This window comes from Chanodichthys erythropterus, chromosome 2 (assembly GCF_024489055.1).
Source record: "Chanodichthys erythropterus isolate Z2021 chromosome 2, ASM2448905v1, whole genome shotgun sequence".
In the NCBI taxonomy this organism is placed as follows: domain Eukaryota; kingdom Metazoa; phylum Chordata; class Actinopteri; order Cypriniformes; family Xenocyprididae; genus Chanodichthys; species Chanodichthys erythropterus.
In genome coordinates this window covers 2,311,773-2,336,501 of record NC_090222.1, presented here as the reverse complement: position 1 = coordinate 2,336,501, position 24,729 = coordinate 2,311,773, and the positions used below count along the sequence as shown (strand labels likewise).

At 35.4% G+C, this 24,729-nt stretch overlaps 1 protein-coding gene across 2 annotated transcripts in view; it reads right to left on the bottom strand.

Annotated features, from left to right (window-relative positions):
* The window catches only part of ascc3 (activating signal cointegrator 1 complex subunit 3), a 260,611-nt gene that overhangs the window by 213,268 nt on the left and 22,614 nt on the right, over positions 1-24,729 (bottom strand). For both annotated transcript variants that reach the window (XM_067399556.1, XM_067399566.1), the window contains exon 5: positions 16,407-16,527. In XM_067399556.1, coding sequence (XP_067255657.1) covers positions 16,407-16,527 — 121 coding nt within the window. The remainder of the gene's footprint in view (positions 1-16,406; positions 16,528-24,729) is intronic.

The following is a 24,729-nucleotide window of genomic DNA, read 5'->3' as shown; positions in this document are numbered from 1 at the left end:
AAAAGCACATAATGAAATAACTAAAAATTAAACTGAAATTAACATGAAAATATATAAATAAAAGCTAATATCAAATATTAATAAAACTAAAATAGCACTGCTTTGAAACACAGGTTTTCATTTTGATTATCTAATTAAGCCATATTGTGATATATATATATGTATATATCAGAATTATTGGCACCCTTGGTAAATGTGATCAAAGAAGCCTATCCTTTAGGGGGGGAATCACGTTATGAAATAAATGTTTTTCTCCAAAACACGTTGGAGATTGGCCATTTTTATTGGCACCCTTTTATTCAATCATTTTCTCAACCTCCTTTTGCCAAGATAACAGCTCTGAGTCTTCACCTATAATGCCTGATGAGTTTGGAGAAGACCTGACAAGAGATCAGAGATCATTCCTTCATACAGAATCTCTCCAGATCCTTCAGATTCCCAGCTCCATGTTAGAGCTTCTTCTCTTCAGTTCACTCCACTCATTTTCTTTAGGGTTCAGGTCAGGGAACTGGGAAGACCATGGCAGAAGCTTCATTTTGTGCTCAGTGACCCATTTTTGTGTTTGTTTTGATGTTTGTTTTGGATCATTGTCCTGATCCAAACCACGGCCCATTATTGGATTTCTAGCAGAAGTGGTCAGGTTTTGATTTTTTATCTGTTGGTATTTGATAGAATCCATGATGCCATATATCTGAACAAGATGTCCAGAACCTTCAGCAGAAAAATAGGCCCACAGCATTTAAGATCCAGCAGGATATTTAACCGTGGACATGGGACACTTTTTATCCATGTGTGCACCAAACCCATCTGGTGGGTTTGCTGCCAAAAAGCTTTTTTAGTTTCATCTGACAATAGAAGCCAATCCCTTTTGAAGTTCCAGTCTTGTCTGACAACTGAATATGCTGGAGTTTGTTTTTGGATGAGAGCAGAGGATTTTTCTTGAAACCCTCCCGAACAATGATGTAGGTGCTGTTTGATTTTTTTTAGGCTTTCTGAGACTCAAGAGTCAACTAATCTCTGCAGTTCTCCAGCTGTGATCCTTGGAGAGTCTTTGTTCTCTCAAACTTTCCTTCTCACTGCGCATTAGGACGATTTAGACACACGTCCTCTTCCAGGCAGATTTGTAACATGTTTAGTTGATTGGAACTTCTTAATTATTACCCTGATGGTGGAAATGTGGATTTTCAATTCTATTTTGTGAAGCTCAACAATCTTTTTCTGCACATCAGAGCTATATTCTTTGGTTTTACTCATTGTGATGAATGATTACGGGAATTTGGCCTTTGTGTTTCCTCATGTTTATACTCCTATGGAACAGGAAGTCATGGCTGGACAATTTTATGTTTATGATCACCCTGGTGTGCTAAAAAAAGTAAATATGAATGGGAATATACTTCAGAGATATTTTACTCATAAAAAATATAGGGGTGCCAATAATTGTGGTTAACGTGTTTTGGAGAAAAAACATTTATTTCATAAAGAGCTGCACAGGTTGTTTCTGGGATCCTCTTCCACTCCTCCATAATGACATCGCTGCTGGATGTTAGACACATGGTGTTTCACTACATTCCGCTTGAGGATGCCCCACAGGTGCTCAATAGGGTTCAGGTCTGGAGACATACTTGGCCACTCCATCCCTTCAGCTACCTCAGCAAGGCAGTTGTCATCTTGGCAGTGTGTTTGGGGTCGTTATCACGTTGGAAAACTGCTGTTCAGCCCAGTTTCTGAAGGGAGGGCATCATGTTCTGCTTCAGAATGTCACAGTACATGTTGGAATCCATGTTTACCTTAATGGAGCGCAGTTCCCCAGTCCCAGCAGCACTCATGCAGCCCCAGACTATGATGCTACCACCACCATGCTTGACTGTAGGCAAGACACAGTTTTCTTGGTACTCCTCACCAGGGCGTCGCCACACATGCTGGACACCATCTGAGTCAAACAAGTTTATCTTATTCTCATCAGACCACAGGACATGGTTCCAGTAATTCATGCTCTTGGACAGGTTGTCTTCAGCAAACTGTTTGAGGGCTTTATTGTGAGCTAGATTCAGAAGAGGCTTCCTTCTGGGACGACGGTCATGCAAGCCGACTTGTTGCAGTGTGCGGCGAATGGTCCGAGCACTGACAAGCTGACCTTCCGCTTCTGCAACTTCTAAAGCAATGCTGGCAGCACTCATGCGTTTGATTTTTGAAGCCATCTTCTGCACCTGATGCACAGCACAAGGTCTTAACTTCTTTGATTCAACTTCTTTGCCCTGTTCCGAGTGGAACCCGTCTTGGAAAACCGCTGTATGACCCTGGCCACTGTGCTGTGACTAAGTTTCATGGTGTTACTGATCTTCTTATAGCCTAGGCCATCTTTGTGGAGAGCAAAAATTCTAATTCTCAAATCCTCAGAGAGTTTCTAGTTCCAGTGATCAGTATGAGAGAATTGTACTTAAAGCACCAAATTGTAACTGCTCTAATACAAGATTTTTTTTATTTATTTTTTTTTTTTTTAAATTCCTATTTTGATTCTTGCAACACATTTCCAAAAAAGTTGGAACAGTAAAGCATTTACCACTTTGTAATGTTGCCATTCCTTTTCACAACACTTAAAAGACATTTAGGGAATGAAGACACCAAGTGATGAAGTGTTTCAGGTGTAATTTTGTCCCATTCTTGCTGCAAACAAGTCTTAAGGTGGGCAACAGTACGGGGTCTTCGTTGTCGCATTTTGTGCTTCAAAATGCGCCACACATTCTCTATTGGAGACAGGTCAGGACTGCAGGCAGGCCAGTCAAGTACCTGTATCCTCTTCCTCCGCAGCCAGGATTTTGTAATGTGTGCAGAATGTGGTTTTGCATTATCTTGTTGAAATATGCATGGACGTCCCTGGAAAAGATGTCTTCTTGAAGGCAGCATATTGTGCTCCAAAATCTCTATGTCCTTTTCAGCATTAATGGTGCCATCACAGAAGTGCAAGTTACCTTTGCCCAGGGCACTGACACAACCCCATACCATGACAGACCTTGGCTTTGTCTGGATGATCCTTTTCTTCTTTGTTCCGGAGCACATGGCGTTCATTTCTCCCCAAAAATACCTGAAATACTGATTCATCTGACCACAGTACACGTATCCACTCTCTCCCAAGTGTCTGAATCGGCTTTACTTGACAGTATTCTCAAGCTTGTGGTCATCCCTGTTGCTTGTGCACCTTTGCCTACCCAATTTCTTCCTTCTAGTCAACTTTGCATTTAATATGCTTTGATATTTCACTCTGTAAACAGCCACCACATTCAGTAATGACCATCTGTAACTTACTCTCTTTGTGGAGGCTGTCAATGATTGTCTCCTGGACCATTGCCAAGTCAGCAGTCTTCCCCATTAGTGTGGTTTCAAAGAACAAGAGATACCCAGAATTTATACTGTAGGGATGGTCATTTAATGAAACTCAAATGTAAATATTCTGATATTTTGAGATACTGGATTTTGGACTTTCATGAGCTGTACGCTCTAATCAACAAATTTAAAATAAAAAAAAAATAAATAAAATAAAATAAAAAATGTTTTACTTTACATGTAGGGAATCTAGTATAAATTAAAATTTCATTTTTTAAAATAATTTACAATAAAAAAAAATGAACTTTTTCTCATTCTAATTATATGACCAGCACATGTATATATATATATATATATATATATATATATATATATATATATATATATATATATATATATATATATATATATATATATATATATATATATATATATATATATATATATATATATATATATATATATATATATATATAGATAGATAGATAGATAGATAGATAGATAGATAGATAGATAGATAGATAGCTCTGGAAAAAATTAAGAGACCATTCCAAGTTCAGAAATCAGAATGTTAAGTGGTCTCTTAATTTTTTCCAGAGCTATATATATATATATATATATATATATATATATATATATATATATATATATATATGGAGCAGCCATATTTCAGACAGTAGTAGTTGTTGTGACAGCATCAAGATGAATGTGGGTGGTGTGGTTATCAACTTGAAAATAAATATGGTAATTTCAGTGGATTCAGCTGCCAAGAGAGGTAGAGAACCTTGCGGTTTTTACCAAGAATTTGTTGCCTTATGGTCCTGTAAATAAATTAATTTGATCATTTTATTTAATTTTATTAAATTAATTTCATTATGAATAGATTAAGTGATAGTGTACAATAGCACCCCAGAAACATCAAACAGAAATGTAGATTGAACTTACAAAACACAGAGAGCAAACTGTTTTATAATTTCTGAAGTCTAACACATGCCACAGGCTCATTTGCATTTATAATTAATTTGTTGTGTAAAAAGGCTTAAACATTTGGCAGTGTGTTATATATTTTCTCAGCTATAGGTCATCTGGGCAGTCCATGCATACAGATAATTTACATTCTGTGCAAGCACACTATTTATATGTTCGTATTCTATTCCAAGCAAGAAACGTTCCAAGCCACTGACGAAAAATGAAGTACTCCTTTAAAGCTTCACATTGCTTATGTATTCTTTTTAGTCTTTAAAACTGTGTCAGATAGATATCAAAAATAAAAGACCTTAATTCAGTGAGTAATTCTGTTTTGGTCTTCCATTAAATGAAAAGAATGAAAGAATGAGGAATTATCACCAAGAGGCAGACTGTCTTCGGCTGTGATCTTCTCTCACTCACGTCAGTAATAACATTAAACTACCGCATTTGGCTTTCATCTTCTTAATATGCTGCTGCTGCTGGGCTGAACTGCTTCAAAACCAGCAAGTTCAACTTCTCAAAGCCTTTGGGTCCTCTAGCAAACATGTTCTTTGTTAAGGTGAGTTCAGAAATATCCTTCCAACCAGCTCACAATGATGCACAAAAATACACAGTGTACAGCAAGTCTCCATTGTGCTGGTAACAAATCATTTACCTGCTTTCCAGCCTCAAAGACATTAGTTGGATAATTAACAAGAAGCATAGGTTTGATGTTCTCATGTTCTCAATGTATACATGAAATATGTTTATTAATATATTGCATGATTCTGTATAAATTTTGTTTGATGTCAGCTCTGCTTTAAAGAAAACATTTCTTAAAGTTATAGTTCACCCAAAAATGAATATTCTGTCATCATTTAGCCTACTTCCATGTATGTTGTTTTGTTGTTGTTCATAAAATTGAAGCAAGTGGTAACCAAAACTGTTTGGTTCTTTGACATTCTTAAAAATATCTTCTTTTGTGAGAAAGGAAGTCATGCAGATTTAGAACGACATGAGGGGGAGTAAATCATGACAGAATTTTACATAGTTGGTGAACTAAAACTTGCAGCCCATCATTACTCATTTTACATGTTAAAAAGATAGCCTGGTAAATCTGCATGTTTTAACAAACTCCATTGGTTCTTGAGTGTCAAGCAAGCACATCTGAGCTTCCGTTTATCATATAATGGATCTAAGGATCTGTTTCAGTAGCAACCTGTGTGTGTAGCTTCAATAGAGCAATCATACATTTGGGTTTTGTTTTATTTACTTGAATTAGTTTTATAATCACTTCTTTTCTCATTAATCATTAATCATTCATGTAGTTTGCCATTTGTTTTATATAATTTAATCTTTAATTCATTTGTTATTTTATTTATGTTTTTATATTTTATATTACTTATTATTTCACTGTTCTTGCAATGCCTATTTTTGTTGGCCGGGGGATGGGGGGGGTTTCATGAGACGTGGAATGTTTGTCTTCACAAATAAAATAATATCACAATTTCAAGGTTTTATGGGGTGTTGTTGTGAAGTCTAGTATAACAACACTTGTTGTATGAATGCTGGTCAGATGTCAAGTGTTTATGAAAGATTATTCAATAAACCATGCTCATTTTTTAATCATTACTTCATCATCTGTTTTCTGCTCTTTTGCTTTCCTAGTCAACCTTTTAACCCTTTAAGATCTGAAGAGGTTTTTTTAGAGGTTTTTTTAGAGGTTTTTTTTTTTTTTTCCTGAGCGACAAACACAAAAGTAAAGACTCATAACTCCAAAACTGTAGCAAGGACAGTCAAAAGGTAGGTATCATTTGATAGAACACTTTTTTTAAATTAAGAAAATATAAATTACATTAGGACAGTTTTATCCTGAGAAACAGCTGATAAAAGACAAAAAATATATACAAAATTTAAAATAATTTTTATTTTTTTATAATTTGACATGGAATAACTCAGGAATGCAATAAGATCGGATAAAAATTCTTTATTGGTGATGCTCTTCAACATGTGAGCTGCATCTGGTTCAAATTTCGTGGTGATAGCATAAAGTTTAGTTTAATAAATTGTTATTCTTTTTTTTTTCCACAGCCAGGTGGCGCCAACGGGCCGTAAACTCTGGTTTAGAGGTGCTTCTCAGCAGGCGTCAGGAGATTTTCAGTAGTTTTTCAGCGTTGAGTGTTTTTTTTTGTTTGTTTTGTTTTTTTAGATGCATTAAAAAGATGAGATTCTAAGCTTTAAAATTATATCCATTTTGTGTTATTCCACGTTGGATGGGTCCGGGAACATTGGATACACACTGCATCCCGCAGAGATGAGGCATGTTTTTAGCCAAGTATGTTAAATAATTCCGTGAGTAAGATCTTGTGATCCACACATTATATTATGGTGATTTTGGGTTCATTCTAATCGTGAGAATCTGCTTTAAATATTGATGTGCATTTTCTATGATCTGTGCATTTTTCATGAAGTTATGAGCATGTGAAATATACATATATGTATTCAGTTAGTGGCTGTGCTTTTTTTGTTGTAAACGCATATTACTCAGACTCATTAGAGGGTGAAAACAACGCAACGGAAACATGTTGGAGGCTTGATATGAAAGTTTAAAGTCTCTGGTTTTGTATGCAAAATGAATTTTTGTGCTACCTATATGGATTCAATTTTTATTGGCTCTTAAAGAGAGACACGCAAATGGGAGCGCCGATGCTCCATCCAGTCTTAAAGGGTTAAAGGGGTCATATAATGCCACTTTTACAAGATGTAAAATAAGTCTCTGGTGTCCACAGAGTGTGTATGTGAAGTTTTAGCTCAAAATACCCCACAGATAATTGTTTTATAGCATGTTAAAGGTGCCCTAGAATCAGAATTTGAATTTATCTTGGCATAGTTGAATAACAAGAGTTCAGTACATGGAAAAGACATACATTGAGTTTCAAACCCCATTGTTTCCTCCTTCTTATGTAAATCTCATTTGTTTAAAAGATTTCCGGAAAAAACTCAGATCTCAACATAACACCGACTGTTACGTAACAGTCGGGATCATTAATATGTACACCCCCAATATTTGCATAATGACAGCCCATTTTACGCATTACACAAGGGCAGCCAGTATTAACGTCTGGATCTGTGCACAGCTGAATCATCAGACTAGGTAAGCAAGCAAGAACAACAGCGAAAAATGGCAGATGGAGCAATAATAACTGACATGATCCATGATATCATGATATTTTTAGTGATATTTGTAAATTGTCTTTCTAAATGTTTCATTAGCATGTTGCTAATGTACTGTTAAATGTGGTTCAAGTTACCATCGTTTCTTACTGTATTCACGGAGACAATACTTGCAATTTTAAACACTTGCAGTCTGTATAATTCATAAACACAACTTCATTCTTTATAAATCTCTCCAACAGTGTGTAGTGTTAGCTTTAGCCATGGAGCATAGCCTCAAACTAACACAGAATCAAATGTAAACATCCAAATAAATACTTTACTCACATAATTTGAAGCATGCATACAGTATGCATGACGAACATCTTGTAAAGATCCATTTGAGGGTTATATTAGCTGTGTAAACTTTGTTTATGCGATGCATATATAGTCGAGAGCTCGTGGGACAGAGGGAACCTTTAAATTTGTCACTTTTTGAGGGTGAGCAAAAACCCTCTGTTTGTGTGTGTCCCTTTAAATGCAAATGAGTTGCTGCTCCTAAGACGAGGGCGGAGTTTCATAAGCTCGTGTTAGCAGCATTAGCAGCACTGATTACCTCAAGCAGACTCACTGAAAATGTCAGAAACTGTTCAGCCTTTTATGTTCAAGTCGGACAATGATAGAGAGACTCAAGAAGAAGTGAAATCATGTAGAATGCAACAGGACGTTTCTGAATGGTTGGTTGATAAATTAATGTAGCTGATGGAGTTAACCATCTTAAAGTCATTGATTAGCATATTATGTCATCTATAAACCTTTTGTGGGAACTGTTGTAAGATCCTACAGAGCCAGATGATATATGCTGCATTAAGATAAAACAGGTATAGTTTAGTTTAATTACAGTCATAACGTATGTTGCTTTTATGACATGCTATTGCATTTGTGTTACATACTGTATTGCAATAACATGGTCTCGCCCTCTTTGTTTTGCGTGTTCTAGAGGGCGGGGTTTATGTAAATTTTAGGGTTAGTGATGTCACCAACCCGGGAAGAAGCTCGTTGTAGTCCCTACCAGCCGTTTGTTAGTCCTTAAACAGAGAATTCTGTAAAAGATAAATATCTCCCTTTGCATTGAACTTTGAGCGTCATAACTTTGCAGATGTTGTTTATGCTCAAACAGCAACATTACACACTAACTAAAGTTAAAAAGTTGAAATCATAATCAACCACCCCTTTAAGCTGATAGAAGACAGTGGAAAAACACTGATTTTAAGTACCAAACAAGATTTCCTGTTGACAGGTTTTAGGTATCAGAGAAAACTCTGCTGACTGGTTTTGGATACCAGACAAAACGGATATCCTCTGACAGGATCCGGTGTTGGGTTGGATCTAATATTTATGATGTGGAGACTTGATCTAACCAGGGTGTCTACAGATATAAACAAGTTCAATTTAAGACTGTTTAAGACCTTTTAAATACCACCTTCTATGCAAATTAAGACCAAAAAAAAAATAAAAAAATCAGCCTTGATTGCAATCCTCATCCATCAAAACTTTACTAGCAAGACGCTGGTTTGCTTTATCCACCTGAGAAATGTAGTCTGCTTATCATCCGGCCATGGATGTTTTGACGTTCCATTCAGTCTGTACCTCAATCCTCTCTGATTACGCAGTAACTACTAATCTTCTTCCGTCTGTCCAATGATAGACTGGAGAAATTTCTGCGGTAATGTTACCAAAAATATTTAAGATCAAATCTGAATTTAATAATTTAAGGCCCTTTATTAGGAAAACTTAAATGCATTTTAAGGACCCGCAGCCATGCTGCTAACACATATTAGATGTGCTCAAAGGAATCTTATAATACAAGTAAACATACAAGTGTACACCTAGCTGATCTATTCTTGCTGGCATACCAAGAAAGAGTTCTTCAAAAAGTTATTTCTTGATAGAACATCTATGGCAGGCCTCTCATGTTTTCATGCATGCATGAAGAGGCATGAAACATGAATTCATGGCATTGTGTGTGAACACGGCTGTGCTATCAATGCTACACAAAGCCTGACACTCACACACATTCTTATGCCAAACTAGTTGTAACCTAGTTCACATCTCACGGCTCTGACAGAAATGCCTATTACAGACAAACCAGCTCATACTTTCAGATCTAAGAATCCTATTCTGAGAACCGCAGTTCTGGGCTTGTCTCTCCTTTCAGTCACAGATATTGACCGTCAAGACTCAAAAGGTTCTTTTGAATAATTCATACTGCCTTGGACACCCTCGCTACCTCCTTAACATTTCCATCTCAAAGGCGGCTCTGGGCTTTTCTTCAGTGCTGTATTGGGGACACGGTCACGTCTGCACCCCCTGAACCCCTACAGACACAGTTGCTGAACATCCCCGCCTCTCCAGCTTTCATGTGACTTGCTCACTCGAGTTATAGGGAGCTAGTCCAGGTACACTGCTGTCAATGGAGTTTTGAGTAATATGACATATTTATAATGCTTCTATCATTACTGACACCTGTAACCTTCATGAAGTTGACCAAGTGCATCAGGTGAAAAAGTTGTCAAGAAACTGGTTTCACAGACAAGGCTTAGATTAAGCCAGGCCATAGTCCAGCTTTTATAAATGTTCCTTTTACATTACTGGTTTGCATCTTGAATACAATAGCACTGACTTATTTTAAGATATGTCAGTGCAAGTTTCTTTCATTTAAGACAACTCAAACATGTATTTTAGTCTGGGACTAGGCTTAAGGCTTGTCTGTGAAACCAGAGGAATAAGGCTTTTCACATTGCACTTAACCCAGGGATATTTTTGAGCTATACCTTACTTTAACCCCAGGTACAGGAATGTTTCACACATTATTTAGAAGCAGCGTTAGCACCGCGTTTGAGCCGTTAACCCCCCATTGTAGTGCCAAACGCGTGCAGTGTGAAACGATGTGGTGTTAGAATGTCACGACCATTGCTGGGTAGTGACTAATTAATTATTCCGTATTACATAATCAGATTCCAAAAATTAAGTATTTGTAATTAGATTACATTACGTTTAAAATACTCATAATCAGAATACTACTTTTTTAATGATTACTTGATTTTATTGATTACATGTTGTTGATAAAGAATGGAATTTATTTTCCTTCTCTCTTTTTTTATATTTTATATATATATATATATTTCTTTAAATATTTTTTATATCAATATGGTACAAGATTATGCTATTCAAATCAATGTGATAAACGAGCTAGTTCAAAAACAATCTAAAAGTAATCAAAAAGTAGTTGGATTACGTTACCTTAAATGTGTAATGTACTGGAATACGTAGCCAACTACAATTTTTGTCATGCTATTTGGAATCAATTTGTAAGTAATCTGGTTATGACTAGATGCTTAACCGAGAACCAATTTCGTACTTCATTCACATGCTTTTTACAGTCATGGAAATGCTGTGCATTGTATATATAAACAGCCGTTTCAGCATTTGATGCGGAAAAATATCAAACGGCGATGAAAAAACGCATCAATTGGAGTGGAAAGGAGATCATTTCATTTGTACCTTTATCGTCCAAAAAGTCCATTCAGGGAAAAAAAAAAACTTCAAAGTACAGTCGGCAATATATATTATGAACGGGTCACACGCTGCACTTGTCCAACCAATTATATTGACACTGCAAAAATGCAAATAAGGACATTAACCCAGGGTTTAGAAATGTACTGCGTGAAACGTCAGATAATGAACACCCAGGACTAATTGTTCACCTCGGGTAGATTATGGGCCTTGTGAAAAGTGAACTGGGTTTACAATGACCCAGGGTTAACTATTTCAAGTGTGGAAAGCCCTAATGTATTAATCAGAAATTAAGGCTAGGCCAGTGGCTCCCACCTGGGGTAAGCATACCCCTGGGGGTACGTGAGGTGACAAATGCTGAATAGTTCATTTATTTCTAACTTAAAATAATATTAAAATAGAGCATGGTTTTCTAACTGCAAAATGCCGTAAATCCAGTACATTTAATCAAATTACCTCATCATTTGCAGTCAAAAATGACTGTATCCACACAAGCAGTATGCATATGATAGATTGCGTGCAGTCCGCTGCCTTAAATCGCATTAAATTACTGTCGTTCTCGACAATGCAGCTTTGTAAAAGTGGGGATTTAGCACTAACTCGCATGAAGAACAAATATAGACATAGATAATGGATTAATTTCGATTTAAGACTCAAACTTTCTATGATACAAAAACATACCTTGTGTGAGTTCTTGTATTTAATGATGATAACGAGCAAGAATGCAATTGTTCCCAAATATCCACATGACTGCAAACGTGATATTATTATACAACAGGTCAATAAAATGTACATTTTAAACAAAGTACTGTCAGTATTTACTCTATTTTGCAATGAAATAATAGTTCTAACAAAAACCACAGCAGAACTACAATACATGTCTGTTTCTCGAATAACTCTGCAGCTTTGAACAAATTGTGAGTCAATGAATCAATGATTAATTCACAGCCACTTGCTTCGTTACTGAATGAATGACTCGATGACTCACTCATAAAAACAGTGACTTGCTGCCACCTACTGGCAGTTTTAGTTTAATGTTTAAACGTTTTACTTAGTTTTACCATCATTGCATATTTCTCTATTGAACATTTTTTATTTATTTTATAAAGTTATTCATAAAGGGAAAAAATATGCACTGGAAAAATCAATTTAGGGGGCAAATATTGTCCCTTAATGGTAAAGGTGTGACTGCAGGCGAAGTGGAAGAGAGGGGGTACGCAGAAGGATGGCAATCCCTTCAGGGGGTACTCCAAACTACAAAGTTTGGGAACCACTAGGCTAGGCATTCATGAAATGGCCAATCAGAAATGTTTAAGATAGTCAGAATACACTCAATACACGTAGTTTTCATTCACTAACTCACTGTGATCTACATGCTCACGAATACTTTCATTACATTCAAAGTGTAAACACGCCACAATGTATACAAGAACTTCATTGATTATAACGGTGTTTGTGCAGTGAGCTCAGGGTGATTGACAGCTTCAGTCATTATAAAACTTTCTGTTTATAACCCATTCACATTTTAAATAAAAGTTTTATTTCTCATGCTACACACTGCAATGTTTCTGGACTGACAATTTAAATGTGGGAATGAATCCAAAAATTCCATGATAGACAGTGATAACCATGGCAACGGACAAGACAAAAAAACCTGATACTGTATGTCAGAATAGATCTGTGCAGAAAATAACTTGTTTTGTTGCTGCAAAAACCACAAATTTTCATATTTTTATTTTGGTAAGTCATCAGTCTTTTTTTTTTTTTTTACTATTGCTGATTTTACAGTAAACAATTAGTATGTACTTTGTAAATCTTTGCAAATATATATATGTGTGTGTGTGTGTGTGCGTGTGCGTGTACGTGTGCGTGTGCGTGTGTGTGTGTGTGTGTGTGTGCGCAAAGATTTACAAAGTACATACTAACTGTTTACTGCAAAATCAGCACTGTCGAAATTTTTAAGAATATCAAGATATAACATTTTAGCTATATTAAAATGCGCTCATAAATACACTACCCGTCAAAAGATTGGACAGGCCTACTTAATTGATATATTATTTCTTTATTTTAGTCACATTCAAGTCATCACACAATGATGGAAGTATGGGAATTATGTAGTGAAAAGGCAAAAATATTTAACCTTGTTCGAAGTATCCACAGCTTGCCAAGATCACATCTGTACATTCTCTCAACTGGTTGTTGCATAGGTGCTCAAAGTACAAAACTAGTATCTAAATTTGTAAAATTTGAATTTCAGAAAAAAATATATACTAATATATACTAATATATACTTAAATGTTGAATATGCCACACTGTGAATTATTTCACTCACTTCCAGAGCTTTTCACAGTGCCGTACAGGCGACCTGTGGTAATTGTACTAATTGAACACTTACAGAAAAGGGCCAATTCACTAAAAAGTGGAATTTTAATGGATTAAGTCTTTCAAGAGCAGCTCAGTTTCTCATTAATGGCCAAGTGCTCACAGGAAGAGAGAGCTAACTGCGATGACATATAGCTTAGAAATTATAGTGCAGCAATAGAGCTGCACATATATTCATAGTCACTTATTCTCACAGTTAGTGTAGACCGACAGGACAAACCCACTTGAAGACACTTTACTTTGAACAAGCTTTGGGTTTTGTGTGTTCCTGCTGCACATTTTATGGTCTGTGGGCTTGTCACACTTCACAGTGCCCATGAAAGTGATGGTTTATTATTGTAGCTGGCAGTAGACGAGTTTATATGATATCTGTGGTGAAAGACCTCGTGCTGCGTTTTAAAGCACCCCGCTCACACATTTAAAACAAAGCTCCCACGGTCATTCTTTCTGTTTTAGATGTGCGAAGACATCTATGAGAGACTGTTAACTAGCACGCTTACATATTTCATAGACTCATATTCTCAAGTTGTGTGAACGGCACTGTCAGGCATTTACTGAAAGCTGAAGAAACACTAGCCAAGAAGGTTGTGTTATGACAATATCCTCATGTCTTAATATGGTTTCACAAAGCTGACGTTTACCCAGTCAGGCAATCACATACTCCAGTGGCGTTTACTCAGCAATAACTCTCCAGCAGAGCATCATCTGTCCATGAGAAAAATAAGTCTTTATTTTCTCATAATTGGTCAGACTTGTCAAGAACATGTTTGTGTCATATTTCATCTACTAAATTAAAAAATAAAAATTGACTGTTGCCCTCTCATCTCGTCTCTCATGTTCATTTTCTAAAAGTGCAGCACACAAGTTAAAAGAAGCTCAACTTCTAAAAAATTTTTCTCTTGAGATTATTATGTTTTTATATCATCTTGCATTTTTGCATAACACAAAAACATGTTCTGTGTGAATAGCCCCTTACTATAATGCCAACAAAAGCAGTCATTTAAATTTTAAGAAAAAAAAAATAAAAATGTGTTTAGCTCTCATTAAAATGTCAAAGCATGGTCCAAAAATAGGCTTGTTTTTCATTATGCAATTTTTTTGAGATATATATCCAAATTTTTCTTTTTTTTTTTTGTAATTTTCTGGATTTTCTTATTGTGCATCTGAGCCAAATACATTCAAGTCAAATATCTTTTTTTTTTCCATATTGTGACGTACATCTGAGTGAAACAGATTATCGAAAAGAAAAAAAAAATGTTGGTTGAAAAATTAAATGAAAAGGCATTTAAAAAATAGGATAAATTTCTATTTCACGCCCGCTTTGAATATTATATCTCTTTTGGTAATAATTTTCTATATGCCATATATAGAATATGCATTATTTTGAGAAATGTCTTTGTTCATAAAATCATAGATACAATGGTAACACTTTCCAATAAGGTTTCATTAGTTAACGCCTGTTAAAGCATTAAATAACATTAACAATAAGCAATACAATTGTGACAATTTATTCACCTTTGTTAACGTAAAAAAAAAAAAAAAAAAAGTATATTATTTCTAACAATAAGGTCCATTAAATATGAAAAAATACAGCTTTTAATTTTAATAAAGTATTATTAAATGTTGAAATTAACATCAACTGAGATTAATAAGTATTTTTTTTTTATGGTTAGTTAATGTTAACTAATATAGTTAACTAATAAGTTTATAAATGGGACCTTACTGTAAAATGTAATTCATACAATACACAAGGTTTTACCTGGGGACAATAAAAAAAGTTTTTTGATTTTTGTTCTAAAAATGGCTGCAAATTTCCCTTTGTGGGTCCCATAGTAAATTGGTCAATATGGGTAACAAGGATATGCTAAACCAAACCCTCAGTATATGACATTGCTAACTGGATCTACAACTAATATTATTGACAATAAATAAATAAATATAATATGTGTATATATATATATATATATATATATATATATATATATATATATATATATATATATATATATATATATATATATATATATATATATATATATATTTATTTTTTATTTTTTTTAAGCATGCTTGAACTGATTAAATTTCCATAGACAAACAGCTTTTATAAAATCATGCAGCTGTTTGTCTATGGGAAGTGAATCAAAACCTAAACCAACTAAAGTTGTCACCATGTTCAAGTTCTGCCGTACAGCACAGGAGCAAATGATCACACATTCTCACAGGGGGAAAAAAAAGATGATGTGCGAGAGCTTTATTTTAATCTAAACAATGTTGTGATGTCCCAAGAAAATGGCCAAGTGTGAGTTGAGTTGCCGTTAATGTGAGCACCGAGTCTGTGTGAGAGCAGGTACAGTAAATCCTGATACTCAGCATCCAGAGTTCAGACAAACAGCTGGTCAACAGGAAGTGAAGGTTAATAGAGAAGATTTAAAGACTAACGCACTTAAAGTGTTTTGAGAGGTGACGGCTGTAAAGAGCTTTATGGAGGTTAAAGGGTCAGTGGCCGTGTTTCTCTCTCCAGCTGCCATTCATTCACTCTCTCTTCCAAATGGTCTTTATTTGTTTTTAAATTTGACTGTGCCAGGCAAAATCACTTCAAGATTATCATTCACTAGAAGAGTATGGCTTAAAGATTTGGATTAGGCTTCCCACTATTTGCATCACATTATGAGTTATTATTATGCATTATGAGTGGACCCCTTGACTGCTCAATTTCTCCTCAGCCTTGTTTCTGGAAGTATTTTTCCCCATTCACTTTCTTAGCCAGTATTTTTGATTTGATTTGCTAAAAAATTCAAAGCATCCCTAAAACAACTTCAATCTACTCAAGATTTATAGTTACATCATACTAAATTACAGACAAACGGTAATAATATGTGTCCAAACCTTCTGACTGGTAGTGCATTAAATTCAACATTGCTCAAAGTTATTTAAATGCAAAAACCAGTGTTGCTGGAAATGTAAACATGAGGAGATCTTTGCCATGTTTATGCTGTGAAGTCCTGAGAAGTTGCTACTGAGCTCACCTGACGTGAAGTGAGGTCGGCAATCCGACGGGACGGACACCAGAGCGTCCACGATGTCTGACCTTCTCTGGAGGAGCATGGAGATCATCTCAAACCCCTGAGGACCTAAAAACTCAAACAGCTGGCAGAGAGAGAGAGAGAAAGATGAGATTAGAAACAAAGAAAGGGGGATAGAAGATGTGTGAAAAAAAAGAAAAAACACAAGAGCTGCACGATTCTAGATAAATAGAGAATTATGATTTTTTTTTGTTTGCTTGTTTGTTTTCAAATACAGATTCTCCCATGATTCTTAACCCTTTAATTAAAAATTAATTATATTTAATTCATACAGTGAATACTATGCAGTGTTATTTTACATTTGGTTATTCAATTTCTGTATCTGAATACCGTTAGACTTACCTGGAAAACAAAGCACTGTTTATTTCATTTGTATCTTTATTCTATTGTATTTATCTATGCTTTTAATTTGTGTATTATGTTCTATGCAGAATCACTTCCCTACAAAAGTACCCCAATCATTCTAGAATGATTAGTTATTTCCAAATAAAGATATTCAAGTCATTTGGTGATTTATTTTTTTCATGTCACAATACATATGGAAGAAAAACAAAATATCACAATGTCAGTTTTTTCCCAGAAAAGTGTTAACTTTTTCAAATTATGGCACATGCTGTAGTTGTAAACACTGTAAAAACAACACAGAAGAAATAACAAAACCTCAAACAAAACATCTGAATATATTTTAAACATTTTATCTGAACCTCACACATTGTGGCTACATGTGAGCTGCATCTGGATCAAATTTTGTGGTGATAGCATAAAGCAATCAAAAGTTACAGTATTTGAAACCAAGGTAGCCATTTTGTTTAGCCCTTGATGCCACGTAATGGGCTTTTTTAAAATCATTCCTCCATGAGGAATATCTCGTGATCAACGCAAGGGATTATGTTGATTTAGAATTTCAATCAGGAGCACCGCTGTAAATAATGATATGCTCTGGTTGTGGAAAAATTACACGTTTCAAGCGAGCGAAACGTATCATAAATGCAGCATCCGAACATTATTTACATATGGGTCTTCGGTGGTTTCACGCACAAGAACTCGCTCAAGTTAAGTCAAAGCCCAAAACAACTATGCTTGCTGTAATCTGCTCCATGAGACCTTTCAAATTACATTAGGGGTGTCCCCAACTACGGATTTACATAGTCGAATCAGATTGCCTATATTCGACTGATAGTCGAATCATATATGTGTGAGTGTGCAGTCCACTAGATAGTGCGCACAAACTCTTTGCGTGCTCAAGGCCAAAGCAGTAGCAGCTACTTTGAAAGGCTCACGCTCTCAACTGTGCACGAGATGGAACGGGATGCGGAAAATGAAGTAAGGCCTATATCCGCGCCTTAAGACAACTTTTATTTTCTTTCACACACAGCACAGAGAAACAACTTTCTAATAAAGCCACCAAAATTGCCTGTCAAGTGATATACGAAACTGATAATGATGCTATCTTTTTTAAACTGAAATGAAAGGCAATGTGAATAAACATGTAGGCCTACAGAACACCACACAAAGATATAGAAGAAAATGAATAAAAACATTTTGGATCAATAAACCTTCAAAATGTATATAAATAACTGCAGAAAGGCCACACTGCAGATATGCATTTTACATGTTGGCAAATCAAATTAAAACGGCTAAATTGCCTGTGCCAGCCAGCTTTAACTAATCTACAGTGCAACATCAATGCACCAAAAAACAATCAAAAATGTATTTACAGAATTGAGAGTGATCACATAGATTAGGGGCAGCCGGGGGTGTTTGATCTAAGCCTACATTTCAAAATTTTGTGTCATAAAATAATATCGCGCATACAGCTCAACTAACGCGATCGTTATAAAGGTGTTTAAACAACAATACACTACACTTCCACTTGCATGTATTTGATAATCGAAACATCAGATATTTCATGCCATAGCTAACACATTTGTGAATATTCTGAATAAAAAAGGAAAAATGACATAAAAGCAGATCATCTATTTAATTACCATTTGTGCATTTCATTTATTGGGCCTTGACATCAGTTCAAAACTGAGTCCCAAAAGTCCGTGTAAGAAGCATAACACGTACAGACTCCATGTAGGCCTATGATTCGCTCTTTTGTTGTTCTGTTTTCTTTCAGGATCAAAAATACAACAAATGAAAGTGTTTTTCTGTATTTCCGACTGATGAGAACTATGCATATACATTCATAAATCAGTCAATTTTGCATTTTTTTGTAAGAGATATTTTATTCTAATGTGATCAGTGACTCAAGCACTGATGGACCAAAGAGCGCGCATTTCGACATTTGCAGTAAAAACTTGAAATATAAATTCTCAGAAAATGCATTTAATACCAATATATTGAAATGTCTGTTTATATGCTCCATTAATAAAGGAGTCCAGACATTGAAAAAATATCAGTCCACATGCGTTTTATATTTAATATGAGGGAAATAGACATGCATGCATGCGTGACACAAAAAAGCTTTAACTTTTAGGAAGCAAAATATTTTTTTTGTAATTCTGTCAATTACACTAAGGTTATTACATTGTCTGCTATATATTTGCTTCTTATTTATTAAATACGGGCAATTGATTGATAAAACATTGATCAAAATTAAGATACAATTTATACAAAATGAATATCTTTTAAAAAGAGTTTTCTATAAAACAAAACTTAATGAAGTCGTCAAAATCATGTTTTACCAAAAACAGCGCCGGTGCTAGGAGGGCGCCAGCGCCTCTGCCTTTCAGCGCCTATGCCTCGCGAGTGGATGATAGCCCTGAAGACGCCTAGCAATGATATACCTTTAGTGGTAGTATACCTTTAGTTAAGTTATACCTTAAGAGTCTTCGTAGCGCTAAGAGACAATGTTATCGGGAAACGCAGGCCAGGTATGATGTGTTTCATGCGTAATGGAGATTCCATTTCTTTGGTCAGAACCATGGAGAGCGATCGCGGATAGTCTGTCCTATGCACCGAAACTTTTAACAATGCAACAAAATATTTAAAGAGCATCAAGCTATTATAATGTATATTATGTATATGCACAGATAATATAACAGTAGGCTATGTTAGTCAATATTTTTTTATTAGGTTAAGCAGTGATTGGATAACTTTTTTTTTTTTTTTTTTTTACATTTTAAATTTAAGGCCACAATTGGTCTGGCCCATCCAAAACTGGAATCCTGGCGCCGTGCCTGGGCCACACTGAGCTGTGCATAACGCCCACAGACGTGAAGTGAACGAGGCAGAGGCTGTCCTGCACTGTCTGAAATGGTTAACTCTGTGGGGATGCATGTGCAAAACAGATTTAACTAATCATAAAGTCAATCAGGATACGTAACACAGCCTACTATAGGCCTACACTAAACAATTGCGGATTTATAAGGGGTGAACTAAAGCTATACTGAAAATCAGGCTTAACATTTAGAACACTCTGTAAGTTTGGCATCTGTAAAGAATCCCAAAAGCTTAAAAATGCAATCAACTGTAAAGTCCTGGTAATTATCCCAATACAACTAAACCCAAGCTAGACAAGTAGAGGAACGCTTTTAAAGACAGGATATGCTCAAGACTTCAGGAAACTTAATGAGTTTCACAAAAGCCACAGCCTAGTCTCATGTATAAATCTATTTTGCATAAAGAATAATGCATATGGTGATGTTGAGCAATCATCTCTCAAGAGAACTGCAGTATAGCAGATACAGAAGTGATGAGGTACAATCATATGCTTTATGCTGAAACAATGACACTGACAACGTTAATTAAATTAATGATAACAGTACTTTGAAAATGTAGTCCAATCAAATTGTCATGCTGTACTCCTTCAATTATGAGAGCCATCAATTCTCTAAGAGCAGGTTTTGAAGGATAATACTGATCTTAAACTGTCTGAAACAGGGCTGATTATTTGTAAGTGTGACTTTCTAGCGCAGTTTTTCATTCCAAATGTGGTATTATTATTATTTTCAAAGCAAACAAAAATGTACCTGCATTGTGAAAGTTAAAAAAAAAAAAGTTTAATCAGTGCAAACTAGTGTTGAGGAAGCATTATTACATATTAAAATGTCGCTGTGAAAATCAGTGCTTGGTGTGAATATGCCTTAATATTACTGCATGATCCTTCATTCAACTGACTTCAGGAAGAAGCTACTGTACTCCACATCCTGTGTAATCTAAAATCACACTGCTCCCAAAATGATGTCAGCCGCAAACTAACATTAAAACGATATGGGTAATATGACAGTTTCATTGATATGACTTAAATCTTTTCAGCAGATCTTTTGTACAGACAGCACTCTGCAGGGAGGCTAGACAAAAGCTGTAAACATGCTAAAAAAAAACATAAGGAAGCTGGCGACTAATATGCACTCCTATACTGAAAATACAAAGCCTTTTCATTCTGGTAGATACACACTGCTTGTACTCTCAAGAGATGATTTCAAACACTTTCCAAGCTTGTTTGTCTTTTCTGTGTGTGTGTGTGTGTGTGTGTGTGTGTGTGTGTGTGTGTGTGTGTGTGTGTGTGTGTGTGTGTGTGTGTGTGTGTGTGTGTGTGTGTGTGTGTGTGTGTGTGTGTGTGTGTGTGTGTGTGTGTGTGTGTGTGTGTGTGTGTGTGTGTGTGTGTGTGTAGGTGTGTGTGTGTGTGTAGGTGTGCTTTTGTTTATATTACATTGTGGGGACCAAATGTCCCCATGATGTAATATAAACCTGAGTTCACCTACATCGTGGGGACCAGCCAGCGGTCCCCACAATGTAAATGGGTTTATAAATCATATAGAATGAGTTTTTGTGAAAAAGTAAAAGTTTGCACAGTTTCCTGTGAGGGTTAGGTTTAGGGGTAGGGGCAGGGTAGGGGGATAGAATGTACAGTTTGTTCAGTGTAAAATGCATTGAAGTCTATGGAAAGTCCCCACAATTCACAAAAACAAACAGGTGTGTGTGTGTGTAGGTGTGTGTGTGTGTGTAGGTGTGTGTGTGTGTGTAGGTGTGTGTGTGTAGGTGTGTGTGTGTGTGTGTGTGTGTGTTGTACAGTTTTAAATTCCCCAGCAGAGTCTTTTCCTTTAATTGCAGTTATATTGTTATTTTGCTCATTGTAATTGTTCTATCATCACAGAAAGTGTTTCTTAGTCCATGAATGAGTGACTTTTAGGAAAACTCACAAAATTTCCAAAGTCAACTTTTCAACTAAATGCTTTTGCTTAAAGAAAAGCCTAAGTTTGCACTCATTAAAGCGTTTTACAGAGAGACATGATTTATATATAAACAGTACATACTGTAATTGTCTTTAAAATAATTTCTAGAGGCAAATATAAAATGTTAATATAATTGTATATTAATAAAAACTGGCTTCTTTTTTATATATATTTTATATATACAGTGCCTGTCAAAAGGTAAAACATTAAAATTTTGTCTTTGAAGGAAGTTTCTTATGCTCACAAAGGCTGCATTTATCTGATCAAAAATGCAGTAAAATTGTGAAATAGTATTGCAAAGTAAAACAGTTGTTTTCTATGTGAATATATAGTAAACTATAATTTATCCATGTGATCAAAGCTGAATTGTCAGCATCATTACTCCAGTCTTCAGTGTCACATGATCATTCAGAAATAATTCTAATATGCTGATTTGCTGCTCAAGAAACACTTATGATTATTATCAATGTTGAAAACTGTTGTGTTGTCTTACATACAATGTCTGTGGTGTATTACGCGATTGATTATTATGATTGTGGTTATGTTTATGGTGGACAATGTGCCACTGTATTTACAGGCTGTTTGTGATAGCTTCCAAAGACCCAAGATCTATTAAATGTTGTCCAGTATGTTGGGCTCACCCCGGAGACCCTCAGAGAGCTTCATAAATCCATGCACTCTCTCAATCTCTCAGATTAAATACATACACTGGGTATTATATTATCTGGGCACTGTATCAAGCAAACACCAGCCCTTTCAATTCTCTAAAGCAAAGGTAATACTGATTCCATACCTAAAATGGGAATGTAAGCATCACAAACAATCCTAAAATCATCCTAATATAACCAGGTATCTGATACAAGTTTTCAGCTGTTATATTTTTAAGCTTCCCATCAATGTGCAATTTTCTCCTGGAAAAGCAATTCTGAATTGCCTTTAAATTGCCTTCATCTAATCTCTCATACTTTCCATTGCTTTAAATATATTTGCTCTAACAGCAAATGTCATGATCCATATTAAAAGCTGTTCTTCGCACTGTGGCTGTCAGGTTTAATGGTAGCGAATGGACAGCCTTTAACTTTGCTGTTGTTGACTCTGGAGTAACACGTGCAGAGAATAGTGTAGAGACAGACACAAAAAGGCCATCCCACATCTAAAAGCGTCAGTGGGATAGCCGGCGTCCAAATGTCAACTACGTGAGGAACATTAGAACAGGGTGTATCTCACGTACTACTGTGCTCACCCCATCATGGAAGATTACACCTCAAAAACAGCACATATTACCTGCAGTCTGAGCCTACCATTTTGCAGTGCCACTTTAAAAAAGTATTATAAATGTACTAAAAAGTATCACAACCTAGTGTTGTCAAAAGTACCAGTACTTCGGTAGCAAATTTGCATTTTAAAAATGTAATTGTACCAGCCTTAGAGCAACAGTGGTTGTACCGAGCACCAGGTCAATCCGGTACCCGCTCTCATGCGCATTGTGTAAGTTCTCTGTGAAGAACGGCAAAGGTTTCTATTTACAATGTGTTTTTGTTCAGGGTGAGCTCTGCACGATCGTGAATCACTTAAAGTATAAAGACGATGTGAATAAGAGATTAATGGTGCATCATTTTTCTTAAACAGACTGTTTGATTATAACGAGTTTTCGCTCAATCAGTGAGTTTGCACTGCAGCTGAACTAAAGTGATATTGCCTTCATTGATTATATCTTTCACCACTTTCTGAAATAACCAATTCAAAATATGAAAAGTTTTATTTTTCATACTGCTTAGTAGGGCTGCACAATTTATTGCGATAAAATTGCATGTGATTTGGCAAAGGCTGTGATTATTTAATGCGCAGCTTGTCAGAGCTTTACGGCTCTGTGATCAGTAGTAAATGCTCCTCCATCTGAAAGCCAGAGGGCGCTCTTGCACAGAAACTCAAAACATGCCCTGCAGCAGAAGAAGATAACACGTGTCATAACGCTGTAGCTGAATAAACAGAAGATTGAAATGCTTTGATTGATTAAACATGACTAATAAACACATGACTTATTCTGTGTAAGAAGACATCAACTAATGCTCAACTGTCATTATGAAGTGAGTTTGGAGTAAAACATGTTATTAAATGTTTCTCATGTCTGGAAAATATGTTGCTTTTTCAAATGTACATAAGTGATTCAAACTCACAGTGCTTTCAGATGGATTAGTATTTGAAGCCATACTACATTGACAAGAATCGCGTTTAAGCATTAATCACGCTCAAGTTCAATGTTATTTTTCGTATCCTGCGATAAAACATGCAGCCCTACTGCAAAGTTTCAGAAGCTGCAAAGTTTTGGAAGTCACAACCTTACTAAAACGTCAGATTGAAACTGAAACTGTGATGTTTGACGGACGAGACAGAAAAATCTGGTATGTCAAAATTGTTTGTTTTTTCATTTTATTATTTTACTTTTTTTTTTTTTTTTATGCAATTTTTATTTAACTGATCAATATTTGAAGGCTACATGCTAATGTTTTGATGTATTATTTACTTATTAATAGCATTAAAAATTAACCAGTTTAATTTATTTAATATTTGTAATTTTCAAATAGTAATAATTTTAATTTTTGAACTTTTAATTCAAATAATTTGTTAAACCATGAAATGTGATGTGATTGGTATCGGTCCTGGTATTTGTGTTTTGTTTGTTTTTTTTGTTTTTTTTGGGGTTTTTTTTAATGGGGGTAATACTGTGTTTTTGACATGTTCCATGCACTGTAAATTCAGTGGCACTCATAATAATAATGATAGTCACATAATCCATCCAAAAACATTGACCATTTTGGTTTATGTAATTTATTGATTTTTGATGCGTCACAAATCACATTGTGTTCAACAAAAACCAGTGCAAGTGTTCCTTCTGAGTGTTTGTTCCAATTTGAGTCATAGCGTTTTATTCTTAGTTTACGAGAATGAGGATATGTTGGCACCTGCTTAGTTTGGTCCCTTATCATATAATGAATACACTTTTTATATAAATATTAGGACTGTCAAATATTAAAGCTGTATTTTTTATTTTTTTATTTTTTTTCTCATTTTGTCATTATAAT